The sequence below is a fragment of the Anarhichas minor genome, unplaced genomic scaffold (assembly GCF_050575085.1).
Source record: "Anarhichas minor isolate MPS153535 unplaced genomic scaffold, ASM5057508v1 ptg000040l, whole genome shotgun sequence".
In the NCBI taxonomy this organism is placed as follows: domain Eukaryota; kingdom Metazoa; phylum Chordata; class Actinopteri; order Perciformes; family Anarhichadidae; genus Anarhichas; species Anarhichas minor.
In genome coordinates this window covers 2,817,745-2,838,290 of record NW_027466486.1, presented here as the reverse complement: position 1 = coordinate 2,838,290, position 20,546 = coordinate 2,817,745, and the positions used below count along the sequence as shown (strand labels likewise).

The 20,546-nt window shown below is 42.5% G+C and overlaps 2 protein-coding genes across 4 annotated transcripts; one reads left to right on the top strand and one right to left on the bottom strand.

The window, feature by feature from the left end:
- Window positions 1–1,818: 1,818 nt before the first annotated feature.
- Window positions 1,819–5,163, bottom strand: LOC142968462 (enhancer of rudimentary homolog). 2 transcript variants are annotated; one of them, XM_076108329.1, is made up of 5 exons: window positions 5,054–5,146; window positions 4,839–4,960; window positions 3,719–3,806; window positions 2,954–3,074; window positions 1,819–2,094 (listed from the first exon to the last, which is right to left on the bottom strand). In XM_076108329.1, the coding sequence occupies exons 2-5, from the start codon at window positions 4,920–4,922 to the stop codon at window positions 1,992–1,994; spliced, it is 396 nt and encodes a 131-aa protein (XP_075964444.1). In that variant the 5' UTR covers window positions 4,923–4,960; window positions 5,054–5,146; the 3' UTR covers window positions 1,819–1,991. The 2 variants fall into 2 exon arrangements, with proteins under 2 accessions (XP_075964444.1, XP_075964445.1); XM_076108330.1 differs by lacking the exon at window positions 4,839–4,960 and having other exon boundaries at window positions 5,054–5,163.
- Window positions 5,164–5,366: 203 nt separating this feature from the next.
- On the top strand, window positions 5,367–15,121 carry psen1 (presenilin 1). Of its 2 annotated transcripts, none has more exons than XM_076107942.1 (11): window positions 5,367–5,484; window positions 6,013–6,098; window positions 8,183–8,544; window positions 8,996–9,137; window positions 9,820–9,887; window positions 10,000–10,220; window positions 10,707–10,805; window positions 11,816–11,911; window positions 12,000–12,170; window positions 12,778–12,896; window positions 13,125–15,121. In XM_076107942.1, exons 2-11 carry the CDS (start codon window positions 6,063–6,065, stop codon window positions 13,278–13,280), a joined length of 1,470 nt encoding a protein of 489 aa, XP_075964057.1. In that variant the 5' UTR covers window positions 5,367–5,484; window positions 6,013–6,062; the 3' UTR covers window positions 13,281–15,121. The 2 variants fall into 2 exon arrangements, with proteins under 2 accessions (XP_075964057.1, XP_075964058.1); XM_076107943.1 differs by having other exon boundaries at window positions 5,368–5,480.
- The last annotated feature ends 5,425 nt before the right edge of the window (window positions 15,122–20,546 follow it).

Below are 20,546 nucleotides of genomic sequence, written 5' to 3'. Positions count from 1 at the left end.
AAAATATCATTTCCACGCTGCCAGCCCCGAGCGATTCCCTTATCGGTGTGCCATTAGAGTAATTCCGCAATTCAACAAAAAAAAAAAACAACCAAGAGGAGGGAGAGAAAAAAAACTCACCCCTTCTTTGTGGTTTATTGTCCTGTCAAGCGGGCCTCTGCGCCATCGATTCTCACTCAGTGGTCTTTTCAGATGCTAAAAGGAGGAGAGGGGGTGGTGGATGGGGTAGGGTAGGGGTGTGGAGAGAGAGAGGGGAGGGGGGGGGGGGGGTACCGGAGTGGGTGTGAGAAACAGACTGGGAGAGCCGATCACAACACAAAGGTGGAGAGAGAGAGGGAGAGGGAGAGAATAAATACAACTGGCTGGAGAGAGAGATCCAGATTCAGGAGAGGACGCTGGCCGCCTCCTGCGCTGCGTCAGGCGGCTCACACTCCGCACATGTCCCCGCACTTCAGTCTGTGTGTGTGTGTGTGTGTGTGTGTGTGTGTGGAGCTCTTTCATCCCCGATACAGATGTTTTATTTGCCTACATTTTATTGATTTTCTCTAGAGAACTGAGAATACTTTCTCAGGGAGGGTGGTAAAAATAAAAAATAAATCAATATTTAGAGACTGTGCTAATTTGCCACTGTACTGCATGCCTAAAGGAGGAAATTACCATTTGGAGCACATTATCATCCTAAATAACACTTTACTATAAACTGCTTGGTGGGGAAAAAAGACATAGGAATGAGAAATAATATATTAATCAGGAAATAAGAATTAAGCGAGAAAAGGCAGCTCGGGAAGAAAAATAAATACATTTGAAATGTTAATCCCACAAGTCTCATCTATTTGGAAAGCTCAGCAAACCAAATATTTCCAGGCAATCTACCACTTTATCAGTGTTAAAGGGAGGATTATGTGCACTAGATAAAGCCAACTAAGCACTTTTTTACAGTAACCACTTTAAAAAACAAAATGAGAAGTCAGGACGGAAAACAAATATATTTTTTCCAGGCAATTATAAAAAAGAAACAAGATTCCCAAATTATTTTGCTTATTTTTCACTGTATTGAGGGAAAACTGCAAAGAATATTCACATCCTGAACAAGTTTCTGTAGTCGGCACTTAACTGTCAAAGAGGAAGAAAGGGTGAAAGAAAAATCAAAAAATTGCTAAAGTAAAAACAAGAGAAGAGACAGGACTGAAACCAAAGGAAGAAAGAATTTAATTTTGAATCTCATTCTCACACCGTCAGTTTTGAACGTCCAGGAACCAAAAAGCATTCTTCCAAGGGACAGTTAGAATAAATCCAAATCAATATTTTGAAACACGCTCGTTTGCCGCTGTATTGATTGAAAAATGAGGAAATGTGCACGACACCAAAGCAAATTAACATCCTCAGTAACACTTTACAGTCAACAGCACACGGTCTGAGGAGGGCCAAATAAGAAAAGAGCAAAAGGAGAAAAGACAGAACAGAAAGGAAAATGTGGAGGGAGGAACATTTCATGCTTTAGGTTAAATTTCCAGGAAACTGGAAATAATTTATCAAGGTAGTAAAATAAAATGCTCGATATTTCAAAATGCTCGTTTTCAAAAACTGTGGAAATTACCTTGAGCGAGGCTGCAAAACAAACTTATCATTCGTACCACTTTTCTGCAGTCGACAGTAGAGGTGACAGAATAAAAAATTAAAATAAATACAGAAATGAGGAATGAAACAATAAAAAAACAGAAACCGATGGAAGGATAATTTAATTCTTACAAGGCACAGCTATTTTAAAAAAAGAAATCTTTCATTTATTTTAGGAAAAAGAGAAACTTAATTCAGAAACGTTTTTTAAGGAAACTTTATTAATAAGGCAAACATTAAAACACCCCCCCCTTGATGAGTAAAAAAACAAAACAACAAAAGTTGTCAAAAACTTCTTAGAACAAGTTACTCAAACCATTTGAACGCAAGTTGCAGATCGTAAATCATATTGGACCCCCCCCTCGTCAGAGACTTCACTTTGCGGCCTGCTGGGCCTGGCGGCGGAGCAGCACGTAGATCTTCTCTTTGATCCAGTCCTTGTTGTACGGCTGGTACGTCTGTGTGTCGGCCCGATACCTGAGACAGACATGAAAAACTAGATTCAGTTTCAGGTTTCTTTTTGCTCTGGAAGCTCAGTTTCTCTAATGAGACGCTTCTGTTTGCTCGTTTGGATGGATGGGCCTAACGGGAGTCCAGGCTGAATCCTGGCTTGTTCTACATCTCTACGAGAGCGATATTCTGCATCATTGTAACAATAATAAGAACCTGATGGTACATTACGAGGGGTTTATCCTCCCCAAGACATCATATGTTTGAACAATATGATAAAGCATGGATACTGATAAACACACGGCTCAGCCTGCTGTTGTCTTATGTGACATTTCCCTGCAAACTGTGTAGATTGTATAATTTTTAAAACTGATGCGCGCACATAAAATATGTTCCTATTTTATTAGTACACAAAATGCGCTGCAATGACAATGGAGCAAAGATTTATGTGCACAACTTAATTTAATATATTTCACTATTGACACCTAACTTTAACTGTACTGCATGTGTGCTCCTGTTTAGGACCATAATGCCGTCAGAGGATTGTAAGTGAACTTCTGGTCTGGGACGGCCCACATGGTGAACCCTCGATGTGAAGTGAGAGACTTTAAACCTCTAAGATATCATTTATACTTATTACTTTGTCATCCTGTGAGGAAATGTAACTAAAAAGTGTGCTTCTGTACAAAATGCAGAGCATTCGTTTTGACTAATAATGGAGGACCTTTTGTAAAATGTAACCATCTTCATGACTCCTATTAAAATACAATAAGTGGAAACGGTCGGGGGCACCATTTAAATTACGACACGTGTATTACACACAACAACTCGTGACAGTGTTTTCTAAATCGTTCATGTCATTAGTTAGTTTCCTTGTCAAACTTACACCAAGCAGCTGAGGTCGGCCAGGTCATCGATGAAGTCGAACAGCTGGCTGATGTCGTATGTTATCGACGGACTGTTGGGGTTCATTCTCTTTAAATGCTCCTCGTACATCTTGCACACACCTGTGCAGGAGACAGAAGATCCAGTAAATTATACTCATTGATATGAAACATGATATATAGATATAGATATATATAGATATATATATATATGACAAATGTAGTTTAAAATCTATGATCAGGCAGATTCTATATTATATTGATGACAATGTGTATAACCAATAATTATTACATCTGAGGCATTTCATATCATTTTGTCTTAATATTGATAGTTTGTTAACTTTCATCTTTCATATTACATAAGCTTGACAGCTGCTCACAAACAGCTTTAAATTAAGTACTGCTAGATTTGTAATATTTGTGAATATCTGTTAGCAGTAATGAGAATAATGGTGAGTGGTTTATTTATACCATCTTACCCAGAATTAAAATAATTTCCTGATGTTCATATAGACAAACTGCATTCATGTCAATGGTGAATATAAACAGATACAAGTCAACTCTTCACTGTAACAGACTCACGCTAGAATGGAAATTTTACAGTAAGATTGCCATTGCGACTTTAAAAGACAGGGAATAAAGTGCATGCCTGTAACTGACAAGTGCTAGTGTTGCAATAGAGGGACATGCAGCACCCATGCAGGGAAGACATGTACAAGTAGTACGAGTGTCCCTCAGAACAGAGCATGAGGAATCCATCAGCTTACCTTCCATGCACTCGTTGACAGATTCATAATCGGCGTACGTCCTTCCCTCTGGCCTCTTGGTGGGCTGCACCAGCAGAATGGTGTGAGACTGGGAAAAAACAAAAAAAGAGATGCATACAATCAGAATCAGAACCATTTATTGCCACGGAAGTTTTCACCTACAAGGAATTTGTCGTGGCGGTTGGTGCGTAACATTTAACAATAACATTAAACTATCAGCAATCAACACAGTGCGAGAAATAGAAACATATTAAATTTACAATAAAATATAAAATAAAGTGCACAACAAAACAGATAACAGGACTGTAAAACAAGTGAAGTGTAAGTGAAATGTTAAAAGTGACGAGAGTGTTTAAATAAAGAAACAGGGATGTGCAGGGGAGAGCCCAGAAGGAAATGTCCTGGGGATGACAGTCAGTGGGGGACCCGGGCTTTGTTAACGAGCCCGACTGCGGACGGGAAGAAACTGTTTGTGTGGCGTGAGGTCTTGGTTCTGATGGACCGCAGCCTCCTGCCAGATGGAAGGGGCACAAACAGATCATGTCCAGGGTGAGAGGGGTCGGCTACAATCTTTCGTGCTCACTTCAGGGTCCTTGAAGCGAACAGGTCCTGGAGGGACGGCAGATTAATTTGGTTGTCTTGCTTCCAGGTGTGACAGCAAATGTGTCACACGGTCAAATAATGAAACGGACATTCACAGGTGTGACCTGCTTGTTTTACTCCATATTATGTCAATATAAACATAGTAGTTTGAGATGTTTGTACACACTAACCAGTTGAAAGATTAGTAAACTAATGATGGCTGATTGTCATGATGTTTAAGGTATGATGGAGGAATATTAGCAGTTAAGTAGTTAATAAGTCTCACTTAGTCTTATTTAGTTGTAATATCTCTATGTTAACATGTAGCTTTATTTCTAAGATAATCAGTTTGCAGCCATTAAACAAAAACGTTTTTTTTTCTTTTTTACAAAAGCCAAAGAAGTCTTAAATCAAATACTATGCAAACCCTGAGCCTACAGCTGAACGTTTATGTAGACTAGTTGTGTTAGCCAACATCGACTTGAAGCGATAAATAAGTAGTGCAGAGGTTTAAATAACAAAAAAAACTCATAGCTACGGGCTTAGCGGACATCTGTGTTTTATTTGTCCGAGTCGGTCCGTCAGGTTGCAGCTGCTCGACTGTAAACGTCCGCACATTCATGCTAACGTTAGCAGAGAGCTATCAAAACACCCAATCCGCTGAAATAAAACCGACACACGGCTTTGAGTGCTAATGGTATTAATGAATACACAAACACGCGTAGTATAAACTGTGTATCACGACGTACTAACCATGATTTTAATTGTTTTTTCCAGTCGGTGTCCGTCGATTTTTTTGGATCCGTGCTTCTTCGCGGACGAGTTGACCTGTGACACCGGAAGAACAACTTGCCAACTTCCGTTTTTTCTGCTTTTTGTCGCAATTTGTTTTTTTGTCTGCGGTGTCTGAAAGCGAACATTGAATCGAAAAAAATATATTTATATATCGTTAGACCACCAATAGTGTTCTAGTGTAAACAAAATAAAAAAACAAATCTCCGACAACGTTTTGATCCTGAACGCTCCCCGAGTGAATAGAGAGAACCGGAAGTAGTTTACAGAAGCGACCGGATGTTCTGTGTGAAGACAGGAACAAAAAAGAGGAGAAAGCGCCCGGGTTTTAAACCTGCTTCAGAACACACTTGAATACCAAAATCGAGGAAATTAGCTGTCGTTCACAGTAGGTGAGTTTACTTATTTTAAACCCGCTATCCAGGAACCATATTTAGTTTGAGCAATGCAATTAATGTAGCTGTTAGCCACCCAGCGCGGCCGCTGCCTGCTCTGCCGTTATGTGCCATTATTGGCTAACTAGCCATTTTAGCCGTTCTCTAATGATGAAATACCTCTATGAGTAATAAACCAGTTATTTAATTAATGTTACCGCCAGCGAGCTTTCAAGTAGTTACCAAGAAACGTTAGTTATAAATCCTAATTAACAGTCAATAGTTCACCAGATAATAATTATTTATTATTTCCCGTGAACGTTACATCTCCAATCTCACTTCTGATCTGTATTTGTCATTTTAATGTAAATATAATGATGCCTGATGATATATTTTATTGCAAACATTAAGAAAATAGTCCACAGGGCTTTGTAATCTGGACAACATAGGAAACACCCGATTTTATTCATTGCTGTCACTGATATACTTGTTGTACTCATCTCCTGTGCTTTAAACTGAATATTGTCTCCTTTTCTCTTTCATCAGGGCAAAAGAAGTTGGTTTGCATGTGAGGACAAGTGTCTGCCGAGCCAACCATGGCGAACAATGTAGAAGATATCAAAAACAATATGGTCAGTATGAAAGAATGGGAGCAGAGCATCTGTGTCTATCCGTGTCGATCGATTGGGAAATGGCTGACTAGTCAGTGATGAAAGAGTCGTCTGTTTCCTCCGCAGTGTGTGTGATGCCTCACACAGACCTCTGAATGAGGAAGGAGAATGCCAGCGTTCTACTTTGCTGTCTGCATTTGTCTCTTACTGTAATCAAAGGCGTGGCCTAGTCGAGTAGTCAAAGTCTCCTTTTACTGTCACAGGCAACTTTACACCCATAAGCCTTGTTTACCCCATAACAGATGTCAGCAACGTTTCTCTGTCTTTGAACTGCATATTATGGTCAGTAAAATATCAGCTAGGTCATCAATGAGGTCAGACAGCTCAGTCAAGCCAGTATGACACGTTTAGTTTAATACATTACTACAGTATCCCAACCCTTAGTTAATACAACACAAATTCAGTAGAGTAGTCTATATCTCTTGTGTCCTCGTGTCCTTATTCCCTGGACTGAGAAACACCGTTGTGCTGTAGAAATGAATGATCCTGACTGTGGTGTAGCACACAGTGGGGTCGTTTTATACAGCCGCACGTTTAAGAGCGGAGGCGGCTTTCACCGTTCACAGCCGTCTCCGTGTACCCGCTGAGGTTGCTTCATGTCTGGTGCTGCCGCATGTCTTGACTGGCCTGAACTGCTTTAGTTCACACAGTCTCTTTGATTTGCATTTTTATTTAGTCCTGACGAGACACATCCTCTGGGTGAGTGGAAACGAGTGCAGTGTTGTAACCCTTGGAGGAACTGATCAAGTGAGCATCAAATACAAACATGGATTGTCTGTAAACACTTTGCTTAAACGCTCGTTTAATTTCTATAATTTTTTGCCAATAAATACAATTTAAAACGCTTGAGCTGAGTGTTTCATCTGATAATATGATGGTCTTGTTGACACCACAAGCTCTACAGAAAGATAGGCGAGGAAAGATAGATTTAGACTACTTCTGTGGCAAATTCTAGTGTCAGACTTTCAGAAAGACCTCTGGTTTCTCAAGCTCACATGGTCTCTGAAGATAGAATTTATAGTCGAGATTGATTAAGGGGCCGACTGTGAACCACACTGTGAACCACGATGTCCCTGTTTTGAGTCTGGGGCTCATTTCATAAAAGCGAACATTGTCCGCAAGAACCGCTAACACAAATTGTGGCACCATCACGATTCACAAATGAAACAAATTGGTAAATTTGCGAGTCCAAGAATGCTCCTGCGTGCTCATGTGTGAGTCACAAGTATGGCTTTTTGTTTTAGTGAAATTGATCGAAATGAGAGAAACAAGAAATGATCTTGTGTTGCAAATCACAGATTGCACTTTGGCAAATTTGGTGAAATTGGCTCCCGGCTGGGTGTCTTTTGTTGCACACCACTCCTGATCTCTCACCAACAACTTCTTGTCATCTCCATATTATCTAGTCTCAAATAAAAGCTTTAAAAGCCCCAAAAATACTTCAAAAATATCTTAATTGCAAGATTGATCTTTTTTTTATTATTTTAAATTCAGTCTTTCCCCTTTTATTAGATAGTTCACAGTAGGGAGTGACTGAAAACATGGGGGGGGTCATTTGAATTTAGTTTAATATTTATTGTCATCATGATCTTCCTCATTGCCAGTGTTTTGGTACATTTTGTTCATAGAAAAAAAAAAAAAAAGTCAAAAGGGGAAAAAAAAAAAAAGAACACCAAAGTATGGCTTACATTTTGTAGTACCTTGTGATTTGCAAGTGCTTTCATAATTGTAAAAAGTATATTTTTACAATTGAGCAGTGACACAGATTGAACCTGCATCACAGCTACTATGTACTCTGTGTCTTACTGTATGTTTTAGACCATTTAATTACTCATAGATTATCATTGCTGTGGATTATTGGACCACGCCGAGATGGAATATTTGATCAACAGGCATGTTCGTGTTGACTCTGAGACATCCCTGAGTTGTGTGTGCTCTGCTCGGTCTACTATCTGCATGTTTTGAACTGTAATCTAATTAATGTTTGTATGTATTATATTACAAATTCCTAGCATATAAATAAAGTGATTCCTCTCGACATTCAGGATGAGCAGGAGACCAATGTGGCCTATGAACCCACCCAGCAGCCACAGGAGGCTGCGGGGACCAGAGCCCGGTCCAGAGGAGGCTCAGGAGCTGGAGGAGGAGGAGGAGGAGCTGGAGCTGGAGGAGGAGGAGGCGATGGTGGAGGTGGCAATAGTAGCGGCCCGGAGCAGAACGGACAGCCCCCCACTGCTAGGCCTCCCCGTGTGGTGGAGACCGAGGAGGACGAGGACGAAGAGTTGACCCTGAAATACGGAGCGAAGCACGTCATCATGCTGTTCGTTCCCGTGACCCTCTGCATGGTGGTGGTCGTGGCCACCATAAAGTCCGTCAGCTTCTACACCCAGAATGACGGCCAAAGATTGTGAGTGTTATAACTCTTTAGTAGAAGGATCCAAAGCTCATTTAGATCTGGTGTTTGAATTAAATGCAGTACAGCCGCTGAGCCACTAGGTGGAGTTAATGCAATGCATATGTCACACCTGCATGGTTGGAATACAAAGACAGTACTGTAATTGCATGAGATCATTAAAGCAGAGTCTGAATCTGGCTGAGGGCTCTTAAACATTTTATATCTTCTCCAAAGCAACCTCACCTCCCTGAAATAACAGCAAGCTTCTATTACATTATGAAGAGAGCGCTCTAGACCTGCTCTGTAGGAAAAGTGCCCTGAGATCATTTCTGTTATGACTCGGCGCTGTATACATAAAGCTCACTAAGAACCAGCTCTGACAAGAAGCCCAGTATTTTCTTTATTGCATTCATTATACATTCTATTCTTTGCGGTTTGGACTGAGCTGTGTGTCTCCTCACAGGATCTACACACCGTTCCCTGAAGACACAGACACGGTCGGAGAGAGAGCCCTCAACTCCATCCTGAACGCCACCATCATGATCACCGTGATCATCGTCATGACTCTGGTGCTGGTGCTGTTGTACAAGTACCGCTGCTACAAGGTACATGCCGGAACCTGTCGCATGCTGCAGTCCCATTCACTGCACACCTCAGCCGTAGAACATACCAGTGTTTGTTTGTTTGAACTAGGTTCAAACGGCCTTTTCACAGCAGACATTTTGACTCGTTATGGTAGGAAGAAGCACATGTTGCCTGCATGCAGTACAATGCGGAGTGATTTCAAACACAGCCAGGGTGTTTCCCTCTCAATCATTCGAGGTTTGGACTTGCCGAACACAGCTGTACCTGCCATTAAAATGGCTTCATTACACTTAGGTGTGTTCTAACACCCTGTTCTCTCTGCATGTTGGCACAATGTAATGGTTTACCGGGTCACGTTATTGTAACGGAGCCAATGCTAGTATTATTAGCTCCATCTACGTGTGGTTTTTCTTCCTGTCATGTAAAAAACGTCTGCTGTGAGAAGAGACAGTGTTGAGAATGACAGATGTGTGAAAGTTGTTCTTGACAAATTGCTGCAACAAGCTGTCAACAGTCTGTAAAATAAATACACTGTCCTCAGTGTAAAAGATAAGTGTAATGGATGCTTGTTGTGTTTTCCCGTTGTTGTAACTCCACCCCACCTGGTTGCCCAGGTAGTTTGAAACAGACACTATTAAGTATTTGCATGTACTGATCTGCTGAAACATGAAATCTCCACGACTCTGATCTTTGCGTTCACAGGTGATCCAAGGCTGGCTCTTCCTCTCCTCCCTCCTCATGCTGTTCTTCTTCTCCTTCATCTACCTCAAGTAAGCCATAAACATGTTATCTCGTCTTCCAAGGTTCCCACACACACTCTCGTAAAATGTGGCGTCGTTTATTTCTCAACAATGATGTTTGTCGTTGTCTCTGCTCTGTCAGAGAGGTTTTCAAGACCTACAATTTGGCGATGGACTACTTCACCCTGGCGATAATAATTTGGAACTTCGGAGTGGTGGGCATGATGTGTATTCACTGGACAGGACCGCTGCGGCTCCAGCAGGCCTACCTCATCATGATCAGCGCCCTCATGGCCCTGGTTTTCATCAAGTACCTGCCAGAGTGGACCGCCTGGCTCATATTAGCCGCCATATCCGTCTACGGTAAATCCTCCGCTCTCTTCTGCTCTTTTTAAGAAGAAAGATGAACTTTTTACCTTTTGAACATGTTATTTAGTGCCTTATGTTTGAGGTGTACAAATGCAGCACAATGATCTGCTTATCTTCCAGAAGAAGGTGCACACCGGCCATCAGGGACAAAGACATATTGAAATGATGTCGCATTACCATGAGTTTCTAATTGAAATGGCAGGGACATTCCTTTTCCACGAAGAAATATCTGGCGACTGGAGTTTAGTGGAAATAGATCCTAGATCGCAGTGATTCGATCAGCGCACGTATTTAATTGTTCGTGGAAGAAAACCCTTTAGAGAACAAAGAGGGATGAAACATGTGGACCGGATCTCTGTTTCCCTGCAGTCTGCTTCTTGTCATCACAGATGTCATGTCGCCGTCAGAGAGCTGTGTTTGGTCTCTCACAGAGCGCTCTGTTCGGAGACTAACTCGTCTGGCTTCTCTCTCCTCTCACAGATCTGTTAGCGGTGCTCTGTCCCAAAGGGCCTCTGAGGATGCTGGTGGAGACGGCTCAGGAGAGGAACGAGCCCATCTTTCCAGCTCTCATCTACTCCTGTAAGACGGACACTGATTGTATTCATAACGTTTTATTGTAATAAAACAGAGGTGGGGAAATTAAACGCCAGTTTTAAAGAAAACATAAAGACGCTAAAATTGCTTTCCCATTAATCTGCCACTTCAACTTCTATCAGTGCTTAAAAGTCCTCACTTACAAGTGAGGCTTCAACTCCTTTAAGTAAACTGTGCTGACACATCATTTATTTTCAGTACTTTCACTTTAAACTGACAAATCCACTCCTGTCAGCATTTAACTCTTGCTTAAACGCTTCAGTGCTCTCCATTAAATCTCCACTTCAACTTCTATCAGTGCTAAAAAAAAGTGCTTTCACTTTGATTCCCCAGTGGTTGGAACAACTGACTTCTCAGTGCTTTGACTTCAGCTCTATTCAGCATGTTCACTTTAAGTGACTCTTTAAACGTTTTCAGCACCTTCACTTGTCAACTCATCTTATTTCAGCACTTTCACTTCATCGGACACTTCAATGACCTTTAGTGCGGTCACTTGAAATGACACTTCAACTCCATTCATCTGACATTTCTACTGCTCAATGTTTTTACACTTAGAATATCACTCTGAGGCTTTAACTGACCCGTCACCTCCTTTCAGACGTCTAAAATGCTCTCAGGGCTTTCAATTCAATCGACTCTTAAACTCCTCTCAGCATATACTCTTTAATTGACGCTTCATCTTCTTTCAGTGCAGTAATGACACCTCAACTCCTACTTCAACTCACGGTCTAAGTTGGAGGATACCGCCATAAATATATACATATGTCAAAAGTCATTTCAGCTGTTTCAAATGTTTGAACTTCAAAAGATTCAGAGTCCTCAGATGAGTTGAATTGGAGGTTGAAACAGAAGCACTGAAAGAAGTTGAAGTGGCCGTTTAATTGTAGTAGAAGCAAGCACACTTTTTTTTGGGGAGGGATTTATTTTTCTTGCATTCTGTTTGTAACACAAATAATAAAACCTTCAATATGTTGACTCTCTGACTCCTTCCACAGCTACAATGGTGTGGATCGTCAACATGGCCGACACCGAATGGCCACCAAAAAGGAACTCGACAGAAGCGGCGGCGCCTCAACAAGAAGCTCCAGAAGGTGAGCGTGTGGTCAAAGTGATCTGGTCCCAGAGCGGTTAGCTTCTTAAACCTCGTTGTTCCGTCTAACTGGTGTCACCTGTCTGCAGCCGTGGCGTCTCCGGCTCCCACCACTCTGTCAGACGACGGAGGCTTCAACCCGTCGTGGGTCAACCAGCAGCAGCACCAGCTGGGCCCGCTCCAGACCACCGACGAGACCAGACGGGAGGTCCAGGAGCTGCCCTCCGATCGCCCTCCTGTTGAAGACGACGATGAGGAGAGTGAGTACAAATATATAACATGGAATATTAAAGCTTTATTTTAGTAATTTTCCTATACATTTGTGCTTCTGTCCATAAATGTCTTCATACACTAGAAATCCAGCATTATCATCAGTGTCGTGTATTGTTACACCATCCAACACGAGGGTAATAACTACATTATGATGCGTTTAGATGTTCCTCACAGCCCTAATACGAAGCCGAGCTCTGTAATTCAAACTTGTGAATCCCCAGATCGTCTGACTCGGTGTGTAATCATCATCTTTCAGTTCACTTTTCTTCAAAACACATAAAACATTTTGGGAATGCTTTCATGTGTTCCCCTTTCTGTGAAATTAGTGCGTATGTGACTGCGACAACATGTTTGGCCCTAGACTGTTTTTAGTCGAAGCACATTAGGAAGCGATTATTCATGGAAATTGCTAGGTTTCACGTCCGAGCTCTTTCTGGGAGTTAAAGCTTGGGTAAATATGGGGTCGGAGCTCTTGTTTGTACAGTAATTACAGTCGAGAAAAGATTTCTATGGGGGTTGGAGGGCGTGGAGCCGAGGCGAATCTCGTGTCTGAATTGACTCCACCCTGAATGTGGTGTCCTCCCGTGTTCTCAGGGGGCGTCAAGTTGGGCCTTGGAGACTTCATCTTCTACAGCATGCTGGTGGGAAAGGCCTCGGCCACAGCCAGCGGCGACTGGAACACCACGCTCGCCTGCTTCGTAGCCATCCTCATCGTGAGTGACCGCAGCTGCTTATTTTGGTGTCACCGCAAACCTCTCCTCTGTCTCTCAGCACAATATCTAACCCCGCTTTACGCCAACCACTTGATTGTATAACAGGCCGTTTATTTTTCTCTTCCTTCCCCCCCTCAGGGCTGATTTTGTTTAGTACACAATCTCTTCAAAGTGCTACTTCCTCTTGTGTTTTATTGTGTCTTATTGTGTCTTCCTCTGCCCCCGCAGGGCCTGTGTCTGACTCTGATCCTCCTCGCCATCTTCAAGAAAGCGCTCCCCGCTCTGCCCATCTCCATTTGTTTCGGCCTAGTCTTCTACTTCGCCACAGACAACTTGGTGCAGCCCTTCATGGACAGGCTGGCGCTACACCAGTTCTACATTTAGCCGGCCGCTGCCCTGATAACCCTCACCCACATAGCCCTCCGGCCAACAACACGACAGCCGGGGGAACAAAGGGCCCCTCCTAAGAACTCGCGATGATGGGGACACACGTTTTTGTTTTGCCTTTTTTTCTTTCCGGCGCCGAGGGAGGGTATTCCCCACCACAGCTGTTCTTAGATATTTTATTTCGGTTTTAAACCAAGAAGTGACATTTCTCGCTCGGCCTGGGAAGTCATCTTCAAACCGTCGATCACCAGCCTCAATCCAAACCGAGAAGTTAGTCGGAGTGTTTTACCTTTTTATTTATCCAGGGGCGCTTTCACAAGAGCTCGTCTGCTTCTTCTCAGCAGCACCCTGCGTCCCGTTCACACAGAATCATATCTGGGAGTCGCCCATCACAGCCCTCTACAACTGGGGCTTTACAGTAGGTGCCTTGCTCAGGGACACCTCGGTGGTAGCTGTTGAGCGTGGGGAGACCGTTTCATTGAATCTCCGTTCAAAGACTTTCATCAAACATCTTCATTTTTTTTTTTTTTTTTTCGACTTCTGAGCTGCCGCCGCCCTCCCCTCCCAAAACTAAACCCAAGATTAAAAAGCCTTCGTCAAACTAACGGACACTCTGCGATGATGTTGATAATAGATCGGTAAATGTGTAGTTTGATTGTGTTTGAGCTGTCAGTCACCAGACGTGCTTTCCTCACCGCTGTTAAGAATGGTTAAGACGTCTTTTGTTTTCCCACTTTGGACGCATGAGAACCGAAACTCTGAAGCCGGAGAGCGATTCACACCCTGAAAGATTTACACTGAGCGGGATGTTTAGAGCGTGTGAATCTTTCTCACGGGGGAAAAAAGAGGACACGTTTATCGTCTCTAGAGTTAAGATACGAGTGTAACTGTGACACTGACTCGTCACCGTGTTTCCCGCCGTTAATTTTACGTCAAATCACATTTGAAGTCGGAGCCTCGCAGAGGGAGGGAAGCTCCCACCAACACTCACACCTGAGACTTGCCTGCCGTGTCAGTCACGTACTGTCAGCCACTGAGCAGTTCTGCTGGAGCAGTCATAGGTTCAGTGCCTTGCTCAAGGGCATTTCAGTAGTAGTTGTTGTTGTTATTGTTGTTGTGGGACAGAAATGTGCTTTTCGTTCTCTTCCCTGACTGAGATTTAATTAGTTTTTGTTTTCCAGTCTGTCCAGGGATTGTAACCTGTGATCATCTGGTCACGAGCTCTGAACCTTTAGGCTCTAGCTGCCCTCATGACGCTCGCCTGGTGCTGTCTGGAACTATGCTCCATTCCAAGCTATACACAGATACCTGTTGTGTTTTTTTTCTAGAAATGCATAAGAGGGACTTTGTACTTTTTGAAACATGAGTGTGAGCGTTAACGGGGTTCCTTCACAGATCAGGAAATTCGACATAAATGATGTGCATGTTTTGAGATAAAAACACTGAGTCCTGATGAATGAGGGAGCTGTAAATCTAGTTTGAAAACAATCTCCAGTTATCAAGCAGTATTTGCTTAATTGTCTATTTTAATCAAGTTAAAAACAAAGCAAAATGGTTAAATAATGGTTTTGTGAAATATTGATATGTGTATGAACCCAAACTCTGGCTTCTCATATATGAGACGATGCAGATGGATGGAGGAGGACGAGCGGCGCTGGTTGCTCTTCATGCTTTCAGAGAAGAAACCAGGAGGTTTAGTTTGCCCTGAAACTTTTTTGTTTTTGTTTTTAGGGAATGTGTTGGGTGACTGGCTTTTTTCTGTCCTTCACATGCATAACGTGTGTTATGCAAGGTTATTCAATTCAGATTTTGTTTTTTTTAATAAATAATGAAAGTAGTACTCTTCTTTTGGTTTGTTTTTTTGATTGAGTCTGACGGATTCAACAGTTGATAATGTCTTAAAATAACACGGATGATGTCATCAAGGTTTCGGCCTCTCGCGAGTGAAATAGTAAATCTCTGGAGTTTCACGAATTATTGGCTGAACTTAATGTTGTACTACTTCCTAGTTAGCATGGAGACTTAAGTACGCGTATCAGTACAACAATGTACCACCACAATTGTCTTTTATATTCTGCAAATTCTTTATTCAACGGTGCTGAACCGAAGTAAATGTACATAAATATTGTTAGCAGAATAGGCTAAATAGTGATAGTACTCTAGTGCTAGTACTAGGGCCTGCTAGAGTTGTTCTTATTAGATCATTACCACTGATGCATACATCTGTAAACAACATTACAATGTTTTCAAATTAGTTTAATCTGTAATAATTGATAGTATTATATATATACTGATTACATGCACTAGTCACTGTCAGAATATCTCGCTCTGAATTGTAGTGGAGTAGAAGTATAAAGTTGCAGAAACTGGAAATACTCAAAGTACAAACACCTCAAAAATGGTGCTACTAGTACAGTACTTGAATAAATGCATCTAGTTGCTTTCCACCACTGGATAGTTGAACTTGAACCTGTGTGATGAGACGTTTTACTTCTGTAAAGCTGGACTTATCTCTCACAAACTCCTGTTGTCTGTCCTGCATCCTCTGCTCTGCTCTCAACCCTCCCGGATATCGACGCAAAAGCATCCCTGCAGACGGTGGGAACATTGTGGACATTCCTCGGCGTGCTGATGCGCTGGTATCCCGCTGCTGGCGCTCTGCCTGGCGCGCTGGACGCATTAGCTGTCACCATGGGGACCGTTTGGCCTCCGCCGGCTGGGACAGTGGCACAGTATGGCAGTTTACCCAGAATGTTTAGCCTCATACTGTGACTTACCTAACAAGCCCCGAGCGAGGCCTCTTTTCTAGCTCATGTGGGTCCTGCTGCTCGGCCAGGGAACTACACGGTTAATTCCATAAGGCTTCTCCTGCATTGACTCCAGACACCTGTTCTGTTCAGATTAGTTTACACCTAACACTTGAAGCTGTTTGGGATCCTTTCCCAGAAAAAGATTAACCCCATCTCTAGACTTTCCCAAAGACGAAGAATCCCCATTGAGAGAAATTTGAACCTTCTGTTTCTGTTTCCTTGCAGATGTGAAATTAGACGTTGCATTTCTTTGTAGGCCTTTATGCTCGTTCCCTGACGAGTTGATGGGACTACAGAGTGAACTGACGTAGCCTGTCAATCACTGGCATCCTCTTTATAGGGTTGACTTAAGCAGGAAACTGTGTGTGTGTGTGTGTGTGTGTGTGTGTGTGTGTGTGTGTGTGTGTGTGTGTGTGTGTGTGTGTGTGTGTGTGTGTGTGTCACACCTTGAGCATTACAGGTTTCCCAGGATAGCTCTGCTAAGGGGATTACTGTGCATGGGAGGGATGTCTGCTCCATGTAAGGAATTGAGGATTACACTTCAATAATCGCTGGCAACAAGCACAGACACTCAACGGCACAGAAGAAAAGAGCTAAAGCTCAGACACGAAGAAGAAAAAACCCCTGCAAAAGGTGAATAAAACATTTCAGAGATGTCTAAGGACAAGCTGGAGGGCCTGGTGCAGCGCATGGAGGAGACGCTCTCGGAGATGGAGCAGCTGAAGGTGCACTGCGGGAAGCAGAGCGAGGAGCTGAGCCAGCTGGTGGTGGAGCTCCGGAGAGAGAACCAGGAGCTGGTGGAGAAGTACAACCAGCTCACTGTGGAGATGAAGGAGGCCAAGGAGATCATAGAACAGCTCATGGACACAAAACATGCCTTTAATGCAAAGGAGAGGCAGGCGCAGAAGCTCAGTCGGCAGCTCTGAAGGCCCACGAGGAGGATGAAGACACGGCCCACGGTGGATGTGACCTGCTGGAGTCCTGGAGGGAAACGACACTGGACACGGCGGATGGAGAAGAAGAAAAAAAAAAGCAGCTTGTTGCAGATTTCTAAATACTGGGTGGGCATGAAGGCTAAACTGGGCACAGCTGTTTTCTTTAACATATAGAAAGTGTGTTTTTCCGTCTGCATGTGTGTACATTTTAGGTTCGGAGGGGATGAATGTAAAGCTTAGTAATTTGAATGTTAACTTAAATCCTGTGGCTTAGGGCCTCTGTTTAAAGCCACGGCTAGACGTAATGACCAGGAATCAAAACTGGAAGTCTCCCAGAGATGTGGGAAAACGTGGACTCTGTTTGAAAAAGGGGGAGGGGGGGGGTTACAAAAGGCATTGTGCTCATTAGGTTTCTATAATTGAAACAACAGCATGCCTAAGCCAGGCTGCACTGCCCCGGTAAAGATTTTATTTGATGATCTGTTATTTTTAGTTGTGAAGTGCCCAGGAGAGGCGGATGGCCTCCTATTTCTGGTGTTTGTAGAGTCAAAGTGCTAAAAATACCTGATCATCCCTCCCTACTCTTAATCTTGTAAAGTTGGGGACTTCAAGGGGCCTCCTTTTACACTTAGATAATAGTGTATTATTCATGTACTCCAATAAACGATAAATGCTCAGTGGATTTCTGAAACTGACAATCACTCGTGTTGGCTTTTTGCACCACGTACGACTTGAAGACTATAAAGACGAAGGTTGTGATTTGATGTTCATTGAACCTGAATCCATTATTGAATCATATTGAACGCCTTTATATGTGGGTTTACACTTTCGTGACAAAATGTATAAATATCTTAATATTCAAGATCTATAATAAGTGCATTGAGTCCATTGAACTCGAGTGGTGTTTGGACTCACATACGTTTGGACTTTCTTTCCCTTTGGAAAGGTTCTAGTTACCTGTTCTGTGATTTTAAACATTTATACTGACTGAGTCATGCAGTCTGGCCTAAGGATGGAACATAATCCTTACACACACATGTGGCTTGAATAGGTTTTGGTGGCGTTAAACCTTTTCTTTGGTTTATTCACATGTGAAGAAAAACGTTTTGGAGCCAGCGTGGCTCTCTGGCTCTTTCACACACACTTAAGAATGAATGAAACAGTAGAAAGTTAGCTGAAGACAAGTACACATTACACCCAAGATGTCAGCCCACAACTACATTACGCTGCACTATTTCAGCAGTTTTGTGTGTCCGTTTTTAGAAGCCAGTTGTTTAAAACCTCACCCCCAAAAGAGAAGAGAGAGGAGGGGTTACATCTGTTTGGGAAAGGTATAGGCAGACGTTTAAACACAGCTTTGGTAGTGGCCGCGGCGGTTTCCTCTTTAAAACCCAAAATAATCACTTTTCTATGTTGTTCTCAAACATTTAAATTGCCAAATTCTTCAAAGAGCCTTTGTGTATTTGAGATCAGTCTTTTAAATTATTTAGAAAAGAAAATGAAAGATTTAACTTCAGGGATTGATTTAATTTGTTTGTTTGTTTTTTGCTTTTTTAAATTTAACCCACATTTTTTGGGGTTTTAGAAAAGCAGCAAACAAAGAAAATGAATTCTGTGTGTGTTGTAATCAAGCTTCTCTGTGTCTTGTTTACATAATGGAGCTGATCCAAGTGCATTTTAGCGCAGGTGTTGTCTGTTGTTGCACTGGCTAATGGTCGCCGCAGTGCACTGTGCTCATGCGGCGGTTGCAGCTTATAACACCATCCGGACTGACGGTGTCGTCACGTAGCACCAACCCTCCAGTTCCCGCTCAGGTTAAACACTGTTAGCTCTCTCAGCACTGTTGCATTGCACTGTTAGCGCAGTTAGCACACCCAGTTTACGTCAAAGGGAAGAATCTACCAAGAAAAATATTTAAAAAGGGATAAACAATGCTGATTTTGCAATTATCATAGTTATTGAATGCCACGCTAGCGCACGGCTGCAGGAATGGCGATGCCTGATGGTTGGTCACCACTGTCTTGACATCTTGTACAAACATTTATGGTCCCCAGAGGATGAATCCTACAGATTTAGCTCTTCTCCTCTAGCGCCTCTGTTAGGTCTAAAATCTTTGATTTTCATGAAAATATTTGACCAACTAGTGAATGGATTGCTGTAAAATGTGGGGCAGTTATTGGTGAACCGATGCCCTACTCATCAGGTACACATTTCACTTTGTCCAATACTTTGGTTTGTGTCTAAATACCTGCAAAACTAACAACTTTTTCAGGTGTATTCTCTTGTTTGAACACCTGTAAACAAGGAAATCATCATATTGAGTGCTACCAAACACAATCTTTTCTTTTGACAAAGTAATTTAACATTTGGGGCCCGTTTCAGCTAACAATTACAACCTTTCCTTTCGCATTAGACCCAGACGCTTAAAGGAGATGTCTTTGGATGGTTACCCTGGTATTACATGGACGTATGTAGAGTGGGAGAACATTATAATGACATATAGCAAAGTGGGAATAAACCATGGAGGACGTTTGCTCACGGGGACCTTACAACAAACGACCACGTTGATTAACTGTTATTTTTACAGGCTGAAATTACAGACTGCGCGTGAAGGATCCCCACCTCTGTCAGGAGGGGCTCGCGGGAGCTGCTGGTTACAAAAAGCGCGCCTATGACGCCGCGGAGGAGGTTCAACAGAGAGGACTTTCTCTTCTGTTGCTGCTCCTGGTTGGTTTCCTGTTGGACGCAAGACAGATCTAGAGAAAGAGAGAGAGAGAGAGAGGCAGGGAGAGAGACAAAGGGTTGCAGCCAGATAACCCTCCTCATATATCCAGGACCACTGCACAACTTTTCAGACTTCAAGTCAAAGCTCCCGGAGAGAAACCAGCTGTCAGTCCTGCTGCGTCACACGCACGGTCCTCCGCAAGGATCCACCGGCGGTTTTGGACTCCAAGTAACCGCATTTAAAGCCACTAAACACGGTGAGTAGTTCCGATGTTTCTTCTCAAGTCTCATTTCTTTTAAATAACAGACTAATCCTTTTGTTGCAATGTGGAAGATGGAAATATTCATTAGAGGAGATGAGAAATAAGTTTTACACTTTTACACAAGGTCAATAAGAAAGTGTATAGACTGACTGACTCATAGTTACGATAAATAACAAAAGCAATTGTGTAAAGAAAAAATAAACTAACCTGGAATATTATAGAGATTTAATAAAGTTTGTACAGAACACAAGACTCTGCTTGCCCTCACTGACTAACGAATAATTGGTAATCTGGGTGGATAAAAGCTTGTATAGCCTGAGGAGAAAGGCGTTATGAGTTGGTGAGAGATGCAGGAATCTCCAAAATGATTTGTTCAAATGTTGATTGTGCGCAGGGTGAAGAATATCATTGAAATGAGAGGACAGATAGGTGATTATTAATGCATGTCATTTATCTAGCAAAAAAAACACCAAACATTTGCTGATTCCAGCCTAAAATGTGATGAGCTGGTGACTTTGATGTGGTTTTATT